General features: G+C 50.7%; 1 protein-coding gene across 2 annotated transcripts in view; it reads right to left on the bottom strand.

Moving 5' to 3' along the window:
* IGSF21 (immunoglobin superfamily member 21) overlaps positions 1-20101 on the bottom strand; it is a 463002-nt gene that overhangs the window by 235645 nt on the left and 207256 nt on the right. For both annotated transcript variants that reach the window (XM_066572610.1, XM_066572611.1), the window contains exon 3: positions 12323-12444. In XM_066572610.1, the coding sequence (XP_066428707.1) occupies positions 12323-12444 (122 nt within the window). The remainder of the gene's footprint in view (positions 1-12322; positions 12445-20101) is intronic.

Here is a 20101-nt window from a genome sequence, read left to right as displayed (position 1 = left end):
ATGTCACCAGGTGTGGATCTGACAATGGGGACTGGTGGGGGGATGTCACCAGGTGTAGAGCTGACAACGGGGTCTGGTGATGGGATGTCATCAGGTGTAGAGCTGACAACGGGGTCTGGTGGGGGGGTGTCACCAGGTGTAGAGCTGACAACGGGGTCTGGTGGTGGGATGTCACCAGGTGTAGAGCCGACAACGGGGTCTGGTGGAGGGATGTCACCAGGTGTAGAGCTGACAACGGGGTCTGGTGGGGGGGGGGTCACCAGGTGTAGAGCTGACAATGGGGTCTGGTGGGGGGATGTCACCAGGTGTAGAGCTGACAACGGGGTCTGGTGATGGGATGTCACCAGGTGTAGAGCTGACAACGGGGTCTGGTGGAGGGATGTCACCAGGTGTGGATCTGACAATGGGGACTGGTGGGGGGATGTCACCAGGTGTAGAGCTGACAACGGGGTCTGGTGATGGGATGTCATCAGGTGTAGAGCTGACAACGGGGTCTGGTGGGGGGGTGTCACCAGGTGTAGAGCTGACAACGGGGTCTGGTGGTGGGATGTCACCAGGTGTAGAGCCGACAACGGGGTCTGGTGGAGGGATGTCACCAGGTGTAGAGCTGACAACGGGGTCTGGTGGGGGGGGTGTCACCAGGTGTAGAGCTGACAATGGGGTCTGGTGGGGGGATGTCACCAGGTGTAGAGCTGACAACGGGGTCTGGTGATGGGATGTCACCAGGTGTAGAGCTGACAACGGGGTCTGGTGGGGGGGTGTCACCAGGTGTAGAGCCGACAACGGGGTCTGGTGGAGGGATGTCACCAGGTGTAGATCTGACAACGGGGTCTGGTGGTGGGATGTCAGCAGGTGTAGAGCTGACAACGGGGTCTGGTGATGGGATGTCATCAGGTGTAGAGCTGACAACGGGGTCTGGTGGGGGGGTGTCACCAGGTGTAGAGCTGACAACGGGGTATGGTGGGGGGGTGTCACCAGGTGTAGAGCTGACAACGGGGTCTGGTGGGGGGGTGTCACCAGGTGTAGAGCTGACAACGGGGTCTGGTGGGGGGGTGTCACCAGGTGTAGAGCTGACAACGGGGTCTGGTGGGGGGGTGTCACCAGGTGTAGAGCTGACAACGGGGTCTGGTGGTGGGATGTCACCGGGTGTAGAGCCGACAACGGGGTCTGGTGGAGGGATGTCACCAGGTGTAGAGCTGACAACGGGGTCTGGTGGGGGGGTGTCACCAGGTGTAGAGCCGACAACGGGGTCTGGTGGTGGGATGTCACCGGGTGTAGAGCCGACAACGGGGTCTGGTGGAGGGATGTCACCAGTTGTAGATCTGACAATGGGGACTGGTGGGGGGATATCACCAGATGTAGAGCTGGCAACGGGGTCTGGTGGGGGGGTGTCACCAGGTGTAGAGCTGACAACGGGGTCTGGTGGAGGGATGTCACCAGGTGTAGATCTGACAATGGGGACTGGTGGGGGGATGTCACCAGGTGTAGAGCTGGCAACGGGGTCTGGTGGTGGGATGTCACCGGGTGTAGAGCTGACAACGGGGTCTGGTGGGGGGATGTCACCAGGTGTAGAGCTGACAACAGGTCTGGTGGGGGGATGTCACCAGGTGTAGAGCTAACAACAAGATCTGGTGGTGGGATGTTACCAGGTGTAGAGCTGACAATGGGGTCTGGTGGTGGAATGTCACCAGGTGTAGAGCTGACAACGGGGTCTGGTGATGGAATGTCACCAGGTGTAGAGCTGACAACGGTGTCTGGTGATGGGATGTCACCAGGTGTAGAGCTGACAACGGGGTCTGGTGGGGGGATGCCACAAGGTGTGGAGCTGACAACGGGGTCTGGTGGGGGGATGTCACCAGGGGTAGAGCTGACAATAAGGTCTGGTGGGGGGATGTGACCAGGTGTAGAGCTGACAACGGGGTCTATGGGGGGACGTCACCAGGTGTAGAGCTGACAATGAGGTCTGGCGGTGGGATGTCTCTAGGTGTAGAGCCGACAACGGGGTCTGGTGGGGGAATGTCACCAGGTGTAGAGCTAACAACAAGATCTGGTGGTGGGATGTTACCAGGTGTAGAGCTGACAATGCGGTCTGGTGGGGACATGTCAGCAACCAATCAGTATGGACATCGCAGCTTCTGGACCTTCCAGAGTCCACTGTTGGCCATGTTATTGGGAGATAGAAGCCATCTGTTGTGTGTTGTGCCTCCATGTTCAGGTAGACCTCATGAACTGAGAGAACGTGGACAACGAAGCCTTGTAGGAGCTATGAAGGCATCACGTGCATCACCTCCCCTCGCTCAGGAGGTCTCACAGGCCATTTGAACATCCATTAGCACCAGGACTATCTGTAAGGAACGGCATGCGAAGGGTTACCATGGACGAATGGCTGCACATATCCCAGCAGTGAATGCACAGAGGCGCCTGCGATGGGGCTTGGAGCGTCCTTCTTGGACTGTAAGGGCTCGTTTACACGGTTGCATGCATACAACGCTTTGAGTTTCCCGCAGAATTGTACGCATTACAGCCCATACTCTCTGCCGGCGGAGACCACCTACGGGCTGCGATTGGTATTGCTCATACCCATTCCAGGGCTGCGTATTGTATGCAAAGAAATAGAGTGTGCTGTGATTTATTTCTCCTACGTAGTGATATGCAGTGTCCACCCGCGGGTGTGAATGGAAGAATGAAAATCCATTGCCTTTCATTGCCTTCATTCACTGCCAGTTATGTTTCTGCTGGGAATGACTAGGGCCATTGGTTATAGTGAAGTCCAACCGTCAACACCAATGGGTACAGGGACATTTCGGCCAATGTGGCATCACCTCTCCTGTGGCAATACTTGGGTATAGCTCTGTGCCTCTACCAACATGACCGAGCACCATGTCATACGGCACGCAGTGTTCAGGCTTGGTTGGAGGAGCAGAATGTCTGCCAACTTCATTGGCTAGACCAAAGTCCAGATCTCCATTCCATCAAGTGTCTTTGGGACGAACTAGAACGCTGTATCCGGCACGCCTAACATGCCCAACATCCCCTGCATCATTATCTGAAGCTCTCCTTGAGGAATGGAGCAAATCGCTCCACACATCTAAGGGCATTTGTTGGAAAGCAGCCGAGGAGGATTACTGCAGTCATCGAGGCCGAAGGCGGCCAACACCGGACTGAGAAATGCGAATAAATCCCAATTTCCTCACCTATGAGTCCAGTACTGGTGCCAACATGCAACGCACAAATCTGTATATCCAGTAGAGTCAATGCAACTTCTGCTAGAGATGGGGGTCTCTGGAGGATGGGACAGGCTGAGCCATCGCTGGATTTCACTGCAGACCCCAGAATGCCCCAGATTACAGAGCTGCTCCCAGAGAGTAATGGCTGCAGTCATATTCCCACAGCTCCGAGTGGTAAATGGGTCACTGATCCGTCTCCTGCACCGGGGAGGTGATCAGACCCAGCACATTACCTGTGTGACAGCGGATGCCCGGAGCGTGCCCGCAGGCCAGTGCATATTCCTGATCGATACCGACAGGTAGTGACACTGTAGCCACTAATGAGTCTCCTGTTATATAGGTCACCAGTACAGATGGTATATACAGGTGAGGGGGGTCTATAATAAGCTGCATTCAATGAATACAAAGATTCGGCTCCTGTCCACATCAGCGATGTTATATAACCGGCGAGGATGAGATGATCAGCAATAATGATCAAAGCACAGACCTTCTGGGGGGAGATGTATACGGAGTATACAGGGGGCCGCTGCGGACTGCATTGTATGTCATGGGGATGATTCTCATGGCCGACGGTTTCTGCTGGACTGATAACCTGAGAAGTTTGCAGGGGAAACTTAATGCAAGGTGGAGTAGAATATGCCATGTGATAAATCTGTCACATATGTGTCTATCAGTGCGCCAGCAAACCTATGCCAACTACGGGCAGATATATATTTGTAGTAGAATTTACGCCCCTCCTGCCCGTCCAGATTTCTCATAATTTTTAAAAAGTGATGAGAGAAGAGAAAAGCGACAAAAAGTCACAAATTTTTGTGTAAATGAGGTTTCTGATACAATTTGCAATTTTTATATGGCAGTTTTCTAGCATACAGCTGATAACATTCCCCTATCCCTCTCATGTCCATCCATCCAACCGTTGTATCACCCATAGATCCATCAATCCCCCATATGTGTCCATCCATCCCCCATAGCCATCTGTCCGTCTCTAATATGTATCCATCCATCGCTTGTATGTATTCAACCATTCATCCCCCATATGTATCCATCCAACCATCAATCCATCCATCCTTCACTTGTATGTATCCACCGGCCCATCTCATAAGCAGCCATCCATTGCTCACATGTATCCATCCATCGCTTGTATGTATCCAACCATTCATCCCTCGTATGTATCCATCCCCCATATGTATCCATCCAACCATCAATCCATCCATCCTTCACTTGTATGTATCCACCGGCCCATCTCTCATAAGCAGCCATCCATTGCTCACATGTATCCATCCATCTCCCACATGTATGCATCCATCGCTTGTATGTATTCAACCATTCATCCCTCGTATGTATCCTTCTCTCACATGTATCCATCCAACCCTTGTATTTGTCCATTTGACTCTCACATGTATCCATCTATCATTCACTTGTATGTATCCACCGGCCCATCTCTCATAAGCAGCCATCCATTGCTCGCATGTATCCATCCATCTCATATCCATCCATCCCTCTGTCTCACATGCATCCATCTCTTGTATCCATCCCTTTATCCGTCATATGTATCCATCCCTTCATGTCTCATATCCATCCATCTCTCTATTTCACATGTATCCATCCCTTCATCTGTCATATCCATCCCTCTGTCTCACATTCATCCATCTCTTGTATCCATCCCTTCATGTCTTATATGTATCCATCTCTCTATCACTCATAACACTATTGATCCCCCCATCTCATATGTAATATCTATGTATCTCTCATATCTGCCAAGTCTCCCAGTAACCCCCTAACTCCCCTTTCTGCCCACCTCCTTGTACCAGTGCTCACCCCCCCTCCATCTCGCTTCCCCCTTTCCACCATGTCCGTCTCTCCTGCTGCTTCCATTCTCTGCTGGAAAAAGCGAAAATCTAAATATCTTCATTTAAATGTAAATTTGCGCCTTTTTTCCTTCCTTCCAATCTAGCGATATTGCTGCCAGTATTACCCGGCGCTCCATGCCTTAATGCAACATTTACTCCTCTTTAATTCAAGTCTCTTTCTTACTTCACTGACTCTGGATTTCCCACTAACAGCCTATACCGAGTCACGGACATAAAACCTGCGGAGCCTGAGATGGGTTTGAACTACAACTTCCAGCATGTCCGAAGACTATTGAGTTACAGGCTACACAGCCTTCCTGTGGTGGAGGAACTACAAATGACAGCAGGCTCTGGGCTCAGGAAGTGATAATGATGTTAGTTCTCACCACTTGTTACATTGTATCCACTCCAGATCTAAACACCCCTGACTGCTACATTACACAAAACAGAAGAGGCAGACGCATAGCTTGTAACTATAGGGGTAGCAGGGAGGTGGTTGTAACCAGGCCTGTAAGATAGGGTAGCCCACAAGCCCCCCTTGCCATAATCACTGGGCCCCTTCCAGTCCGCAGACCCTCAAGAAAAACCTAGTTTGTTCTGGATGCTGCTGCCTGATAACTCTGCACAGCTCCACCTCCTGGTCACTGTGAGCATAGACACCAGGGAGCCGAGGGAAGATGAGTCATTAATCAGCAACGCGTTGGGGGAAATGCTGCGATTTTGTTGCTGAATTTCGCAGCACATCACAGGAAGCATTGCTGTAGAATGCAATTAGAAGATCTGCAGCTCTTTCGCTGCTGAAGTACCGCAGTATTTCCGCAATGTGTGAACGCTCCCTGAAATAGGACTGAGGACTGGGGAGGCACAGAGGCACTATTACCATGAGGGTCACTATTACTTTGGGGGCACCAAAATGGGCAATTTAAGTTTGAGGAGGCACAGAGGGGTCATTATTACTTCTGAAGGCACAGAGGATCACTATAACTTCATATGGGCACAAAGGGTCACTATTTTTGTAGGGGCACAGAGGGTCACTGTTATTTTGATGGGGCACTATTACTTTGAGGAGGCACAGAGGGGTCACTATTGCTTTTCTGAGGGTACAGAGGGGTCACTATTACTTTGAGGAGGCACTGAGGGGAATTATTACTTTGAGGAGGCACAGAGGGGTCACTGTTACTTCGTGGGGGCACAAAGAGTCACTATTACTTTGAGGAGGCACAGAGAGGTCACTATTTCTTTTCTGAGGGTACAGAGGAGTCACTGTTACTTTGTGGGGGCACAAAGGGTCACTATTACTTTGAGGAGGCACAAAAGGGTCTATTATTTTTTTGGGGGGGGCACAGAGTATCACAACTATCTTGAAAAGGCACAGAGGATAGCTATTACTTTGTGGGGGCACAAAGGGTCACTGTTATTTTGAGGAGGTACTGAGGGGCACTATTACTTTGGGAGCACCAGTGAGGGGGCACAGGGGGGTTACTATAGCTTTGAGGGGTGAGAATGAAGGCATTATAACTTCATGAGTGTCACTATTACTTTGAGGGGATGCAGAGGGGCACTATTATTTTGAGCTTGTACAAAGGACATCGCTATTACTTTTAGGGGGCACAGAGAAGCACTCTTACTTTGACATTGCACAAAAGAGGGTACCATTACTTTGTGCTGGCACAGAACAAACACTTTTACTTAGTTGGACTACAGAGGAATCCCTATTACTGTGAAGAAGTATGGAGGGGTCACTATTATTACTTTGAGAAGGTACGAATGGGGTCAGGATAACTTTGAGGGTCACAAAGTGGGCATTTTTACCTTGTGGGGGGCACAAAGAGGAATTATTACTATGTGTGGCACAATCCAGGCATCATTCCTTATGCTGGGCACTATGAGAAGAGATTTATGCTGCTTTTTTTCGCCTCACAGTTGATTGTCTAGACTGATACACTGTAACAAAACCTCAGCTGACGGGTTTTTAGTCGCCGAAAGTCCTTGGACGAAGGAAACTATTAGAGGAGCCTTAAAAATTCTCTTAAACAAGGGGAAAATAAATGCTGCCAGTGATTGTTTCTCGTGGGATGGCGACAATGCCAACCTCAGAGCTTATCAAACAGAGTCACAATGATGACACGGAGCCGGATCGCTCCAGAGAACGGAATAAGTGTATTTTTATCTTTGAAATGATAAAATTTGCCTGACGCCGGTCGATCGTCTTTGTGTACCCTCAGGATCCGCCACGAAAAATTACTTTTATCTTTGCCTCCCTTTCATCTGCGCTCCCGCTCCCCATTTCACTGTGACTCTGTATACTAATGCCGCCGCTCGCCCTACACAAGACTAAGAAAGGCGTCTGCGGTTGAGTCTCTCTCTCCTGTGAAGTTAATGACTTTAGATTGAGCCCGGTGACTGCTCCGCGTCTGACCTTGGGAAAAGTTTGCTGGTGGATGAGTGGTGAGAACAGCTGACTGCATCCGCACTCACCTCTGGCAGGTAATGGGAATGTGCGCATCGCTGGCCGGCCATCCGCGAGCTGATGACACGTGACAAGCCCCCCCCCCCCCCCCCCTCCGAGGACCGTGGCTGCAAATGACATGACTGCATTGATTAATATGCTGCACGCTTAGCTGTGATTGGATAGGACGGATTCTCACTTTCTTCTTCTTTACTGGAGGGTGGGGCATGGGGGTAAAATATAGTCAGCCCCCCATCTGAAATACTCAGCCAATATCCCATAGCATAGAGACAAGCTGACTTTAATTGCAGTCATACATGGCTGAGATGGGAATACCAGGTGCCTGGGAGGCTGGAAACAGCAGAGTGCCGTTACCGTAACTCCTACAGAAGTCAATGAGAGTTATGCAAACAGCTTTTCCGCTGCTGACATACTGCAGTATTTCCCCAATGTGTGAACGCACCCTGAAATAAGTTTTTCTTCAGCTGCACAGAGCTCCGGGGTCTGAGGACTGCTGATTGCATAACTCTCATTGACTTCTATCGGAGTTACGGAGCCCAACCACGCTCTGTTGTTTCTATCCTTCCAGGCACCTTGTAAGCTGCGGGGGGGCCACAGCTAGAAATTGGGGCAGAGGTGAGACCCACACCTACTTGAATATTATCCTGTGGATGGGATGAGAATACCCCATTAACCCCTTAGTGACATGGCCTATGTTAGCCATAATGATACAGCAATTTTGGGGAGAATTTCATCTCCACTTTTCAAAAGTCATAAGTGTTTTATTTTTCCGTCGCCGCGCCTGTATGAGGGATTGTTTTTTTCCGTGACGAGCTGAAGTTGTAATTGGTATTTATTTTGGGCACATATAATGTATTGCAGAAATGGTATTCATTTTTCTTGAGGGCAGGGAGAATAAAAATACATCAATTACGTCATGGTCTTTGAATGGAAGAGCCAGGAGCAGGAACTGAGCTCCCGCCCCCTCTCTGCCCCTTGCCACTATTTGCAATATGAGGGGGTGAGACAGGGCGGAGCAAAGTCCCGATGCTTAGCCTTGCTCCCGTCCCGCCCCTCCCATTGCAAATAGTGGCGAGGGGCGGGGAAGGGGCGGGTGCTCAGTTCCTGCTCCTGGCTCTTCCATCCTCTCCCCCTGCGGACAAGGACACCGTATATCGGCTCGGTGTGAAAACCGAGCCGATATGTGGTCGTCTAAATAAGCCCTCATTGCAGACAAAATTAAGAAAAAATGCATTTTAGCTCAGTTGTATTGCTTTTTTCCCCCTAAAAATAGCATTTGCAGTGCAGGATAACATTTGTACAGGTCATTGCCGATGCGAGGATACCAAAAGTGTGTTTTATTATTTTTTTCTTTTAAATGGGGAAAGTGTGCAAAAAAAGTTTTTCAAAATGTTTTGCATCCCTGTAGGGGACTTGAACCTACAATGCTATGATCACTCTGATAATACACTGCAGTACTTCTGTAGTGCAATGCATTATAGCTTATCATAGTGATCACAGGCAATGGCAGATCTGGATGGCATGGCAACCCATAGATCCTCTGCGATTATGAGGCAGAGAGCTAATGATGTCATACAGAGAGCGCCCTCTCTCTGAAAAGCCTTTATATGCCACAATCAACACAGATCGTGGCATGTAAGAGGTTAACAGTGATGCCTGCTGCGGATTTGTGTGGGCTCAACGTCTGAGTCGGCGCCATTCATAGCAGTAACTGAACGCCAATTCGTGGGAACTTCTCACCCCCGGCGCACATTTACACGCTGGGGCAGGAAGGGGACAAGGAACTTTTTTCGAGTAAGAAACCCCATTGAAGTCAATGGGCGACTCGAGCATTTTTCAAGCTGACCGATGCTCTGCATGGGGGAGGATTTGTGAAACACTTGAAAACATCAGAAAGTCATGGAAACACCACAGAAACGGATAGGGAAGGGCAGGGGCAGCATGCATGGCTGCATCTGAAGCACCCCGGTCCCACTATTAAGCCAAAATGAGGGCAAGAGCTTGGCGGTCACCCCCCTAACAATTTACTTGGGACAGACAATAAGCAACACGGCACACGCGCTGGCACATCTTAGCTAAGCACCACATTACCTGCAACCAAGGACAATCACTGCCTGCGGGTGACACCGCTGCCTCTTCTCCTGGGTAACATGCTGGCATTGCTGTCCAACCCCCCCCCCCCCCCCCCCCCCCCAGCATGACTCTGCGTCCACAGCGCACACAAAAGTTTCCCTGCGCAGCGTTCAGCTGCCCTCATGCCACACACTCGCTTCATAGCTACACCACCCTCATGTCTATTTATAAGTGCATACTGGATGAGGAGGAACCGGAGGCACACACTGCAGAGGGTTGGCAGGGCCAGGCAGCGACCCTCTTTGAAAGTGTGGGCGATAGCCCACAATGCTGATGAGAATTGATAATAGATTGACGTCCGATCATCATTCCAATCCCGTGCAACCTCTGTTACAAAATTGCCAGGAGCCGCAAACGTGGGCATAAAGAGGACTCAGGTGCCAGTACTTCTATACATCCCCACAATGCAGCAGCACATACTAACACCAAAGATTGGTTTGAAGCAGGAAGTGTCGCAAAAGTAGCCACCACACGTATACAGTGACCCTGTGAAAGTCTCATGAAATCACTAACGCTTCCTGTGAACGCTCCAATCCTGTATCTCGGATAACTGTGGTAATTTGTAGCACGAGAAATAATACATGCCGACCAGCGCTGATCCCCAGACCCCAAGCAGGAGAAGGAGGTGGCATAATAAGCCCGAGAATCCATGACCGAGGTAGGACCCGCAATACTCTGTGTGGGAAGCACGTGAGCGGGCCCTGGATCAGGCTCGGTCCCAGCCTCCACCTTGTGTGACCCAAGGTGCCGCGAGTTACATAGCAATGGGAAACCCAAGTGTCCCCACACAATTCATCCTGTGTAGGTGTCAGATAGCTCAACACCGCAATGGGGGAAGCCTTCTGCACCCTACCCACGTCATTCAGTGTATTTGTGCCAGATAGCTAAAACACCGCAATGGGAGATCTCTGTGCACCCACTGCACAGGTGAGCCCCTGCAACCCAGGGACAGTATGAAATATGAAGAAATTAGAGTGCCTACACATGGCAGAGTTTCACCCCGCCCAGGACCTCGGCCCACACCCTCTGCAGGGGCCCAGGAAATATTGGCGTACTGTTTAGCGATGAGACCTCTGCCTAATGCACTGCAGACACAGAACAGTCTAGCTGAAATGCTCTGCAGTGGCCCAGGAAATATTAGAGTACTGTTTAGCAATGAGACCTCTGCACACACAGAACAGTATAGCTGAAATGCTCTGCACAGGCCTAGATGCCTAAAAAAAAGATTGGTGCACTACTGCTCCCAGCCAGCCACAACAGTAACGCACACAATGAGGAGTCGCCCTAAGAACGACCGTTGGGGTTCTTGAAGAGAGAATCCTACTCTAACACTCTCCCTATATCAGCAGCAGCTCTTTCCCTAACCTCTGCCAGCATGCGTCTGAGGCGAGCCGCGGGCGGCACCAGCTTAAGTACTCCGCGGTCACCTGATCGGCCCAGCCAGTCACTGCAGGGGGGTGGGATAGGGCTGGCACGTCACAGCAGGAAGTTGTAATGCCTTCCCCACATGTCTATTGGCTAGAAAATGGCGCTAAACATGGGGGGAAGGGAAAGAAATTGACTCAAGTACCGCATGGTGTTCGTCTCGAGTAACGAGCATCTCGAGTACCCTAATACTCGAACGAGCATCAAGCTTGGATGAGTGTGCTCGCTCATCTCTAATGATGACGATTGGTTGCTCCCATATCAGCCATTTTCGGCATCCTTTCTTGATCGGCGCTCGCTCATCGGTCGGAGAATCAGCTGATGTAAAATAACCCTTAAACAGTAACAATGTATCCTCCCTGTATATTCAGCCTTTGTCCTGGACACAACTTTGTGCATCGCAACACTGTGGCCAACCTGATACTCCACGATGATGAATACAATGCCGACATGACAGTGAAGACTGACACTTCCGCAGACAGAAGAAAAGAGCAGAGAAATAAGGACACTTTATAACTGTGGAGATAATGTCTGGGGAAAGCTGGGTGACTACTGTAATGGCCATTAGCAGTTGTCATACGTAATAGTTTACCAGTATACACAGCAGTCATCATGTAATCTAGAATGTAATATGTATGATATCACGCTGCCGACACGGCTCACCTCCGAATGGGTAATTGTGACAAGTCCAAACCTGGCGGTCAGGGTGACATCCATTATCGGTCATTATCACCACGACGCTGCGGTGTGGATGCCTGAATTAGTGCATTTAAAGGGATCCTCCAGTTTGGGGCATATTACCTGCGGTGGTTGTTCTCTGCCGCCTCTCTGATTTGCCAAATTTTGGATATCAAAGTTGGCCAACCCAATCTTCAGACTACCTATCCCCTAGCAGTGTCAGCCTATCAATGCATTATAGCTGCTCTCTGATTAGCTGGAGCTGCTCATGTGATCAGCAGTGGCCAATCAGAGGCAAAGCACAGTGTGCAATAGGTGGTTCGGAAACTGATGTGGCCACGTTGGACGGCTAAAACAGGGTCCGAAACTGGTGAGTCAGAGGGGCAGCGCAGAACAACACCTGCAGGTAATATACCCCGCTGCCCCCTTCTGTCCTTTAAAGTGACAGTGATCCTCGTTTTTGGCCACAAGCCTAATTAGCCATTGAATGCGGTCGGTCCGATTCTGGCTCACCCGGCGCGGTATTATCGTGTACTCACCGCACGGTCGACTGGTACAGGAGGTCCTCTCGCTTCCGGTAATTCTCCATGTGAGAGTAGTTGGTTGAGAACATGGCATCGAAAGTAAAGATCTTCTGCTTGATGGTCCCTCCGTCCGTCACCTGAAGAGAGAGAACACGGACATGAGCCATGCCATCATTACCAAGTCATTGTATACAGTGTAGCAGACAGGAGGGGGCGCTATAGTTTACAGGGGCACTCCCACAGGTTAGGCCATAAAAGTCTGATAGATGCTGATCCCAGAGGTGGGACTCATCTCTCTCTAGTCCTGGTCCCCACCACCCCAGACCTGGAGGAGGTCAGGGTTCTCCAAGATTACGGAAACAACCAAGTGGGCTTCACTACACGGTTTCCATCACTCCATAGAAGCCAATGGGCAATACACAAACGGAGCAGCACATGGAGCCGCCATGGAAGTCCCAAGCAACGGAAACAGAGCAGCTCACTGCGATGCTACGGGCGCAAGATCCATCCTTCTAGGCACCTTGTAGAGAGCCATGTTCCCATGATGCCGATTCCGTGTGCCCACCATTGGTGCAGAAAAAAAATCAGAATTTGCAGCATTTCCGGTAATACGAATATGGGTGAGATTTAAAGGGTTCTGCCAAGTTATCCACAGGATAAGGGATGACGTTATGGTTGGTGGGCTCCGACTGCTGGGACTCCCACCGATCCTATGAAGGAGGGTCATGCCAGTCCGTGAATGCATGGAGTGAAGATCATGCAGGCGCGCCGCTACTCCATTCAATAAATCTCATCCACGCGCCACGGTAAAATGCGCATGGAATCCACAGCGGAACGGACATGCGGTATGGAATTTACATCTGCAGCATATCAATTTACGCTGTGGATCTGCCATACGGATTTCCTCCCTGTGAAATCCCCGAGTAACATGCCGCCGCATTGCCGCTGATCCCCACTAAAATGCATTGTGGAGAAACCGCTACATGCAAATAAGGCCTTATAAATTGCGCAGCGGTAGCGCTAAACATTCTATGCTGAGTACTTTCCCCGCATGTGTCCTTTACCGATACAGGAATATTCATCACTCAGGTCATGTGACCACTCACGGCAGATATACCAGCACATGCGGAGGACGGGGCCGCATGAGCCACTAACTGCCAATAAAAGCGGACCCCCTCCCCTCCCCCAGTCGCTATTAGCTGCCAGATAGTAAAATGTGTCTAATTAAAAGCTGCGTCTACGTATCATTTTCGTAGGTCTGATCTCTCCATCCGCATTAAAGGTCATTTAATATCTACAAATTACGTGGCGCCGAGCACTTCATTTAGTGGTAATGTCTCCATTTGGCTGCTTTTTCCATAAACAGGATTACGCTCATTTTCTGCTTTATGGAAATCCTAGTTTTGCACTTGTTCACCTCCTGGCCGGCATTTATCAAGCCTGGGGTCTGATAGTGGGTAGGAGCAGAGCCCCCCACCTCCTGGCCGGTGTTCATCCAAGCTGGGGGTACGATAGTGGGCAGGAGCAGAAACCCCCCACCCCATGGCCGGTGTTCATCAAGGCCAGGGGTCCGATAGTGGGTAGGAGCAGAGCCCCCCACCTCCTGGCCGGTGTTCACCAAGGCCGGGGGTCCGATAGCGGGCAGGAGCAGAAACCCCCCACCTCCTGGCCGGTGTTCACCAAGGCCGGGGGTCCGATAGTGGGTAGGAGCAGAGCCCCCACCCCCACCCCCTGGCCAGTGTTCACCAAGGCCGGGGGTCCGATAGCGGGCAGGAGCAGAGCCCCCCCACCCCCTGGCCAGTGTTCACCAAGACCGGAGGACCGATAGTGGTCAGGAGCAGAGCCTCCACCTCCTGGCCGGTGTTCACCAAGACCGGGGGTCCAATAGTGGGCAGGAGCAGAGCCCCCACCTCCTGGCCGGTGTTCACCAAGCCCGGGGGTCCGATAGTGGGTAGGAACAGAGCCCCCCAGCATCTCCCGTTGCGATCATGGAGGAGATTCATTGCAGCAGATATGGTAAAAGTCCATTAATACGGCATTGGTGGCTGCAGATCTTCTTCAGTGGTCTCTCGGTTTGGTGTTCTGGTATTTATCCCATTAGACAGAAACCCTTTACAAATATGGAGCCAGCTGATCGCGCCCCCATCCAGCTGATTTTACGACCGGGGGGAAGTGGCCAGCTGCAAATAGGGGAAATTTAGTATTAAAGGACAGGCGTTCAATGGATGGTAATACCGGGACAACAGAAGACCCGCCAGAATGGGAGTCACTGTTACTCAGCGGAACATAGAGGGGGTCAAAAGTGGGGAACCCAGCTCCATGACACTCCTGCGCTGTAATAGAACATATCAATGGGGGTTGTTCTCTTGGCGCAGAGTAGTTCTGTGCCGCCAGCAGCAGATGTCAGTCTAGGCCCGGGGTGTGATCGGCTCAGCTCCATTGTGCATTATGGAATACTTGGGGTGCATTATAAGAGGTATAGGGGCGAGGGACGAGAACATTATCCTCCCACTATATAAGGCACTTGCCAGGCCTCACATGGAATACTGTGTGCAGTTCTGGTCATCGGCGCTCAGGAAAGATGGTGCAGTGCTGGAGGGGGTACAAAGAAGGGCAACTAAACTAATACATGGAATGACGGGACTGGAATACCCAGAGAGGCACCAAAACTGGGGTTATTCACCCGGGAAAAAAGACGGCTAAGGGGTGACCAAATAACTCTGTATAAATACATGAGGGGACGATACAAGGATCTCTGCCATGATCTGTTTATACCCAGGACTGCGATCGTAACGAGAGGGCATCCGCTACATCTAGAGGAAAGCAGGTTTCATCGCCAACACAGAAAAGGGTTCTTTACTGTAAGAGCAGTGAGACTGTGGAACTCTCTGCCTGAGGACGTGGTGATGGCAAAATCCATAGAGGAGCTTAAGAGGGACTAGATGTCTTTCTAGAGAACTACAATACTGTCAATTTTAACTGTCAATGTAGGAACTGTCAATGTTGATCCAGGGATTATTCTGACTGCCATTATGGAATCAGGGTAAATTGGCTTCTGTCTCATTGGGGACTTTTTGCCTTCCTCTGGATCAACAAGGTGGGTGGACACGGGCTGAACTGGATGGACGTTGTCTTTTTTCAGCCTTGTATACTATGTTATTACACCGGGTGCAGAGGCCCAGGATATGATTGTTCCCCATTATTACACCAGGTGTGGAGGAGCAGTGGTGATCGTCCTCCGTTTGATCCTGTATTATTGGATGTGATCGTCTTCAGTTGCGGCGTGTATTATTACACTGGTGCGGAGAACCAAAATGTCACACAAATCACATGTCAGGGAATGATGAGCGGTGCAGAGAACTATCATTCCATCCTGCGCTCGACAGACCAGGCAACCAGACGTGGCGCGGAGCAACCATATTACAGCTGGCTGACGGGCGGCGGACAGGCTGCTCAGCGCTCACTAATCTGTGGACTATATAATGAGGGGAGATCATCTGAGCAGGTGTTGTACCACAGCGAGGGCCACATCCCAAGGGGCCACCAGCCAAATTCTAATCACTCTACTCACCTCTCCAGCAGTCCGGCGCCACAGTATCTGACAGATGACAAACCGTAAAGCTGTCACATGAGCTTTGAATGTGGAAGACCCGAGGCAGGCCTACAGGATGTCCCTTACCCTGTACCAGTGTAGTAACTCCTCTGTGAGCTAAAGGCACAAATACTATTGATGAGACGTCTATCCTCGGGAAAGGTCATCAATAGTTGATTGGCCGGGGTCCGCCGCTCGGAAGCCGCTGCTCTGACCCTGTGTAGTGGCCGGCACTTGGTACTTCAGGCTGGGATCTAATTGGAATCAATGGGAGCTGTGCCTGCAATTACAAGCGCCGGCTTCCACTGAGCCCGGCGCTAACCGCATGCACCCGCTCAGCTGATCGGCCGCGTTCCCGAATAGCCGGTTAACTATTAATGACCTAGACTGGAGAAAGACCATCAACTGTATCTGTGCCTGGAAAAGCCCTTTAGATACAGCAGAATAAAAACCCTCTTCCCCGTCCTGATAGTTTGTTACATTGTATCAGTGCAAGAAGCACAATGTATCAACCTGGAGCCGAGATGTTTGTGTAGGCTGGATCCAATTAGGGCAAACCCTCAGTTGTGAGAAGCATTAGGCTCTGTTCACATCCGTTCAGGAGGCGACTTTCAGAGTCTCCTGTGCTGATCCGGCAAATGCCGAAAGGCATGCCAGACATTGGACGGACCCATGAGAGTCAATAGGGTAGATCCAGATCCAACATTTCTCACACAGATCTACAAGTGGGATATCGATCTGATATTGCACTGGCTCGTGTGAATGCCCCCTACTACCGTGTTTCACATTACCGTGTTATTAATTTTTGTTCGAAAAGGTTGAACTTTTTTACATGTATAGCTGCCTGGACACTATTTAAATGGACTTTTTTAAATTAACTGTTATCAGGGCTTAATTTTGGAGTAGGGCTTATATTTCAAGCATCCTCAAAAAGCCTGAAAAATCATTTTGCATCCTCAAAAATTCTGGGAAACCATGCTAGGTCTTATTTTCAGGGTATGTCTTATTTTCAGGGAAACAGGGTAACAAAGGACGTTTTATATGGGCCAAATGTTCATTATAACGCTCTGCTGTTGAGCGATCATCAGCCATGCAAATTTGCATCTGATCAGCCAACGGACAAGTGATTGGCTAATCCCATCTCTTGAGCAGCCAAAAAATGTTGGTTCTCGGCAGCCCATCTCATCATGTAAATGGGACATGTGCAACTGACTTCAAAGATTCTCTGTGGAGGATGAAACACATAAAGTCTGGACCTTGTAAGCAAACAAACGCTGATCACGTGATTGGTGCTGATTAAAATCTTTAGATGAACTGGCCCTTTAAAAGAAGCCCAAGTCTTTCTCTTCTCTGTAGGACCAAGGCAGAGAGCGAACCCTCCTCTAGTCATGCAGCCTGCGTGGAGCTGGTCGATGTGAGCGCCGCCATACCCCAAGGCCTCCATTTTCAGGAGTAAAGTTCTGTCAGACAGCGTGAGTTATGGCGGCACAGCGCAGCGCTGGGATGGAGCGGATCTACAGGCGCAGGGTTAGCAATAAAGAAATGAGTTCCTCAAGTAGAGTTTGTTATGACAGCATAAATCTCTCCAGCAGCAATAAAGCAGCTCTCAGTTCACATTATCCGGCACTGTCCGCTGATTCCGCCGCTGTCCCCAGCTCCTTCAATGCTATTTTGCAAACTCTTAGCTCCAAAGGTTTAATAGGTTTTAAGCGTTCTCTGAAGACCTCGTCAACTTGGTGCTGTCTGCTACCGTATAGTAACCAAATGAGACAAGGCAATTTATGACACCAGCTGTCTCTGTCAAAACTCCAGCTCCCAAATAGGCTTTAGGAGAGCAAATTATCACTCACGGCAGCCTTTGTGCGACATTCAGCTGCGGCGCGGCGTGGCGAAGAGCTGTAAAGGGAAGAAGGGGGTTATAACAGGAGGTGTCCAAGGCTTCTTCCGAGACGTGAAAAGGTCAAAGAATGACTGGAAATGGCCATTTGTCAGCGATGAATTTTATGATTCCGGCGATAAATAATAGATGCCACTTTCTGCGGCCTCGAGGGTCGACTCCATATCCTAACACTTCTCCTTGACTACGTGGCGGTCCGCCTTCACCTGGTAATACCTACTCTCCTCGCCATATTCCCTCGCCTCGTTTTCTTGGGGTCTTTTAAGGTGTAGAACCAATTTTGCACTCAGTTCTTCATTTGCGCCCGCGAGATTCCTGTCTGCCAGCGTTGATGGAATTTGCCGTAACTTCATGTCTGGATAAAGCCCGTCTCATACTAATTGATTTGCATCTCTTGCCCGGGGACTGGGTCATTTCAGGCACAAAGCCCCCATCCGCCCGGCAGCCGATATCATTTACATTCCTTTTCATACTGGAGCTTCTGGCTGTCAGGAAAATAATGATCCCCTCAAGTCATCTCCCCGCAGAAGCGAATGGAAATGTAAGGCCTCCACTGTGACAGCTCGTGTTCATGGCTGTGCGTTGTGTCCTGAGCCACAGAGCTGGAGCGTCCGCGAGCGCTCACTGGAATAAAGAAGACAGAGAGTTGGGGGTCCGAATAAGAGACCCCGACCAGAAAACTATCGCCATATTGTGCTGGCTTTAATGAACTGTTTAAAGCTTGTGCTGAGGTAAGGGTCCCGTAGGAAAATCTGGAATCTGGCCCCTGTCCACCAGCGAATCACAGGATGACCAGCTGATATTCGGGGTCTTTTCTTCCTTTCTTCCCAATGATACATTCAGTTTTCACTTTCTGTCATGCTGATTGCCTACAGCACCTCACTTTGCTCCATGAGGTCTAATAGAACTAGGTTGTCACAAAGTGTCTGTAGGCTTTCACCCGTCCAACACTACCGCTGTAGGGATCTAGGAGCGAACGACCCGTCTTGTCCAGGCATTTCACACAAGATTGCAGCAGTCACTTTATATACATTATGTTGACATACGTATTGCCCCCCCCCCCCCCCCCACGTGCTGTCAGGTGATGTGTGGGCATCAGGTATAAAGGAGAGGATAACACAGGAGATCCCAGTACAGAAAGTATTAGATGCCCTCAGCTTTAGAGCTGGCAACGGGGTCCGGTGGTGGGATGTCACCAGGTGTAGGGCCGACAACGGGGTCCGGTGGTGGGATGTCACCAGGTGTAGAGCTGACAACGGGGTCTGGTGGGGGGATGTCACCAAGTGTAGAGCTGACATCGGAGTCTGGTGGGACGTCACCAGGTGTAGAGCTGACAACGGGGTCTGGTGGGATGTCACCAGGTGTAGAGCTGACAACGGGGTCTGGTACGGGGATGTTACCAGGTGTACAGCTGACAACGGGGTCTGGTACGGGGATGTTACCAGGTGTAGAGCTAACAACAGGGTCTGGTGGGGGAATGTCACCAGGTGTAGAGCTGACAATGGGGTCTGGCGGTGGGATGTCACCAGGTGTAGAGCTGACAACGCGGTCGGGTGGCGGGATGTCACCAGGTGTAGATCGCTGACAATGGGGTCTGGTGGTGGGATGTAACCAAGTGTAGAGCTGACAACAGGGTCTGGTGGGATGTCAACAGGTGTAGAGCTGACAACGGGGTCGGGTGGTGGTATGTCACCAGGTGTAGAGCTGACAATGGGGTCGGGTGGTGGTATGTCACCAGGTGTAGAGCTGACAATGGGGTCTGGTGGTGGGATGTCACCAGTTGTAGAGCTGACAACGGGGTCTGGTGGGGAAATGTCACCAGGTGTAGAGCTGACAACGGGGGTTGGGTGGTGGTATGTCACCAGGTGTAGAGCTGACAATGGGGTCGGGTGGTGGTATGTCACCAGGTGTAGAGCTGACAATGGGGTCTGGTGGTGGGATGTCACCAGTTGTAGAGCTGACAACGGGGTCTGGTGGGGAAATGTCACCAGGTGTAGAGCTGACAACGGGGGTTGGGTGGTGGTATGTCACCAGGTGTAGAGCTGACAATGGGGTCTGGTGGTGGGATGTCACCAGGTGTAGAGCTGACAACGGGGTCTGGTGGGATGTCACCAGGTGTAGAGCTGACAACGGGGTCTGGTACGGGGATGTTACCAGGTGTAGAGCTGACAACGGAGTCTGGTACGGGGATGTTACCAGGTGTAGAGCTGACAACGGGGTCTGGTACGGGGATGTTACCAGGTGTAGAGCTGACAACGGGGTCTGGTACGGGGATGTTACCAGGTGTAGAGCTAACAACAGGGTC

The sequence above is a fragment of the Eleutherodactylus coqui genome, chromosome 6 (assembly GCF_035609145.1).
Source record: "Eleutherodactylus coqui strain aEleCoq1 chromosome 6, aEleCoq1.hap1, whole genome shotgun sequence".
Classification (NCBI taxonomy): Eukaryota; Metazoa; Chordata; class Amphibia; order Anura; family Eleutherodactylidae; genus Eleutherodactylus; species Eleutherodactylus coqui.
This window is presented reverse-complemented; position numbering and strand designations above follow the sequence as displayed.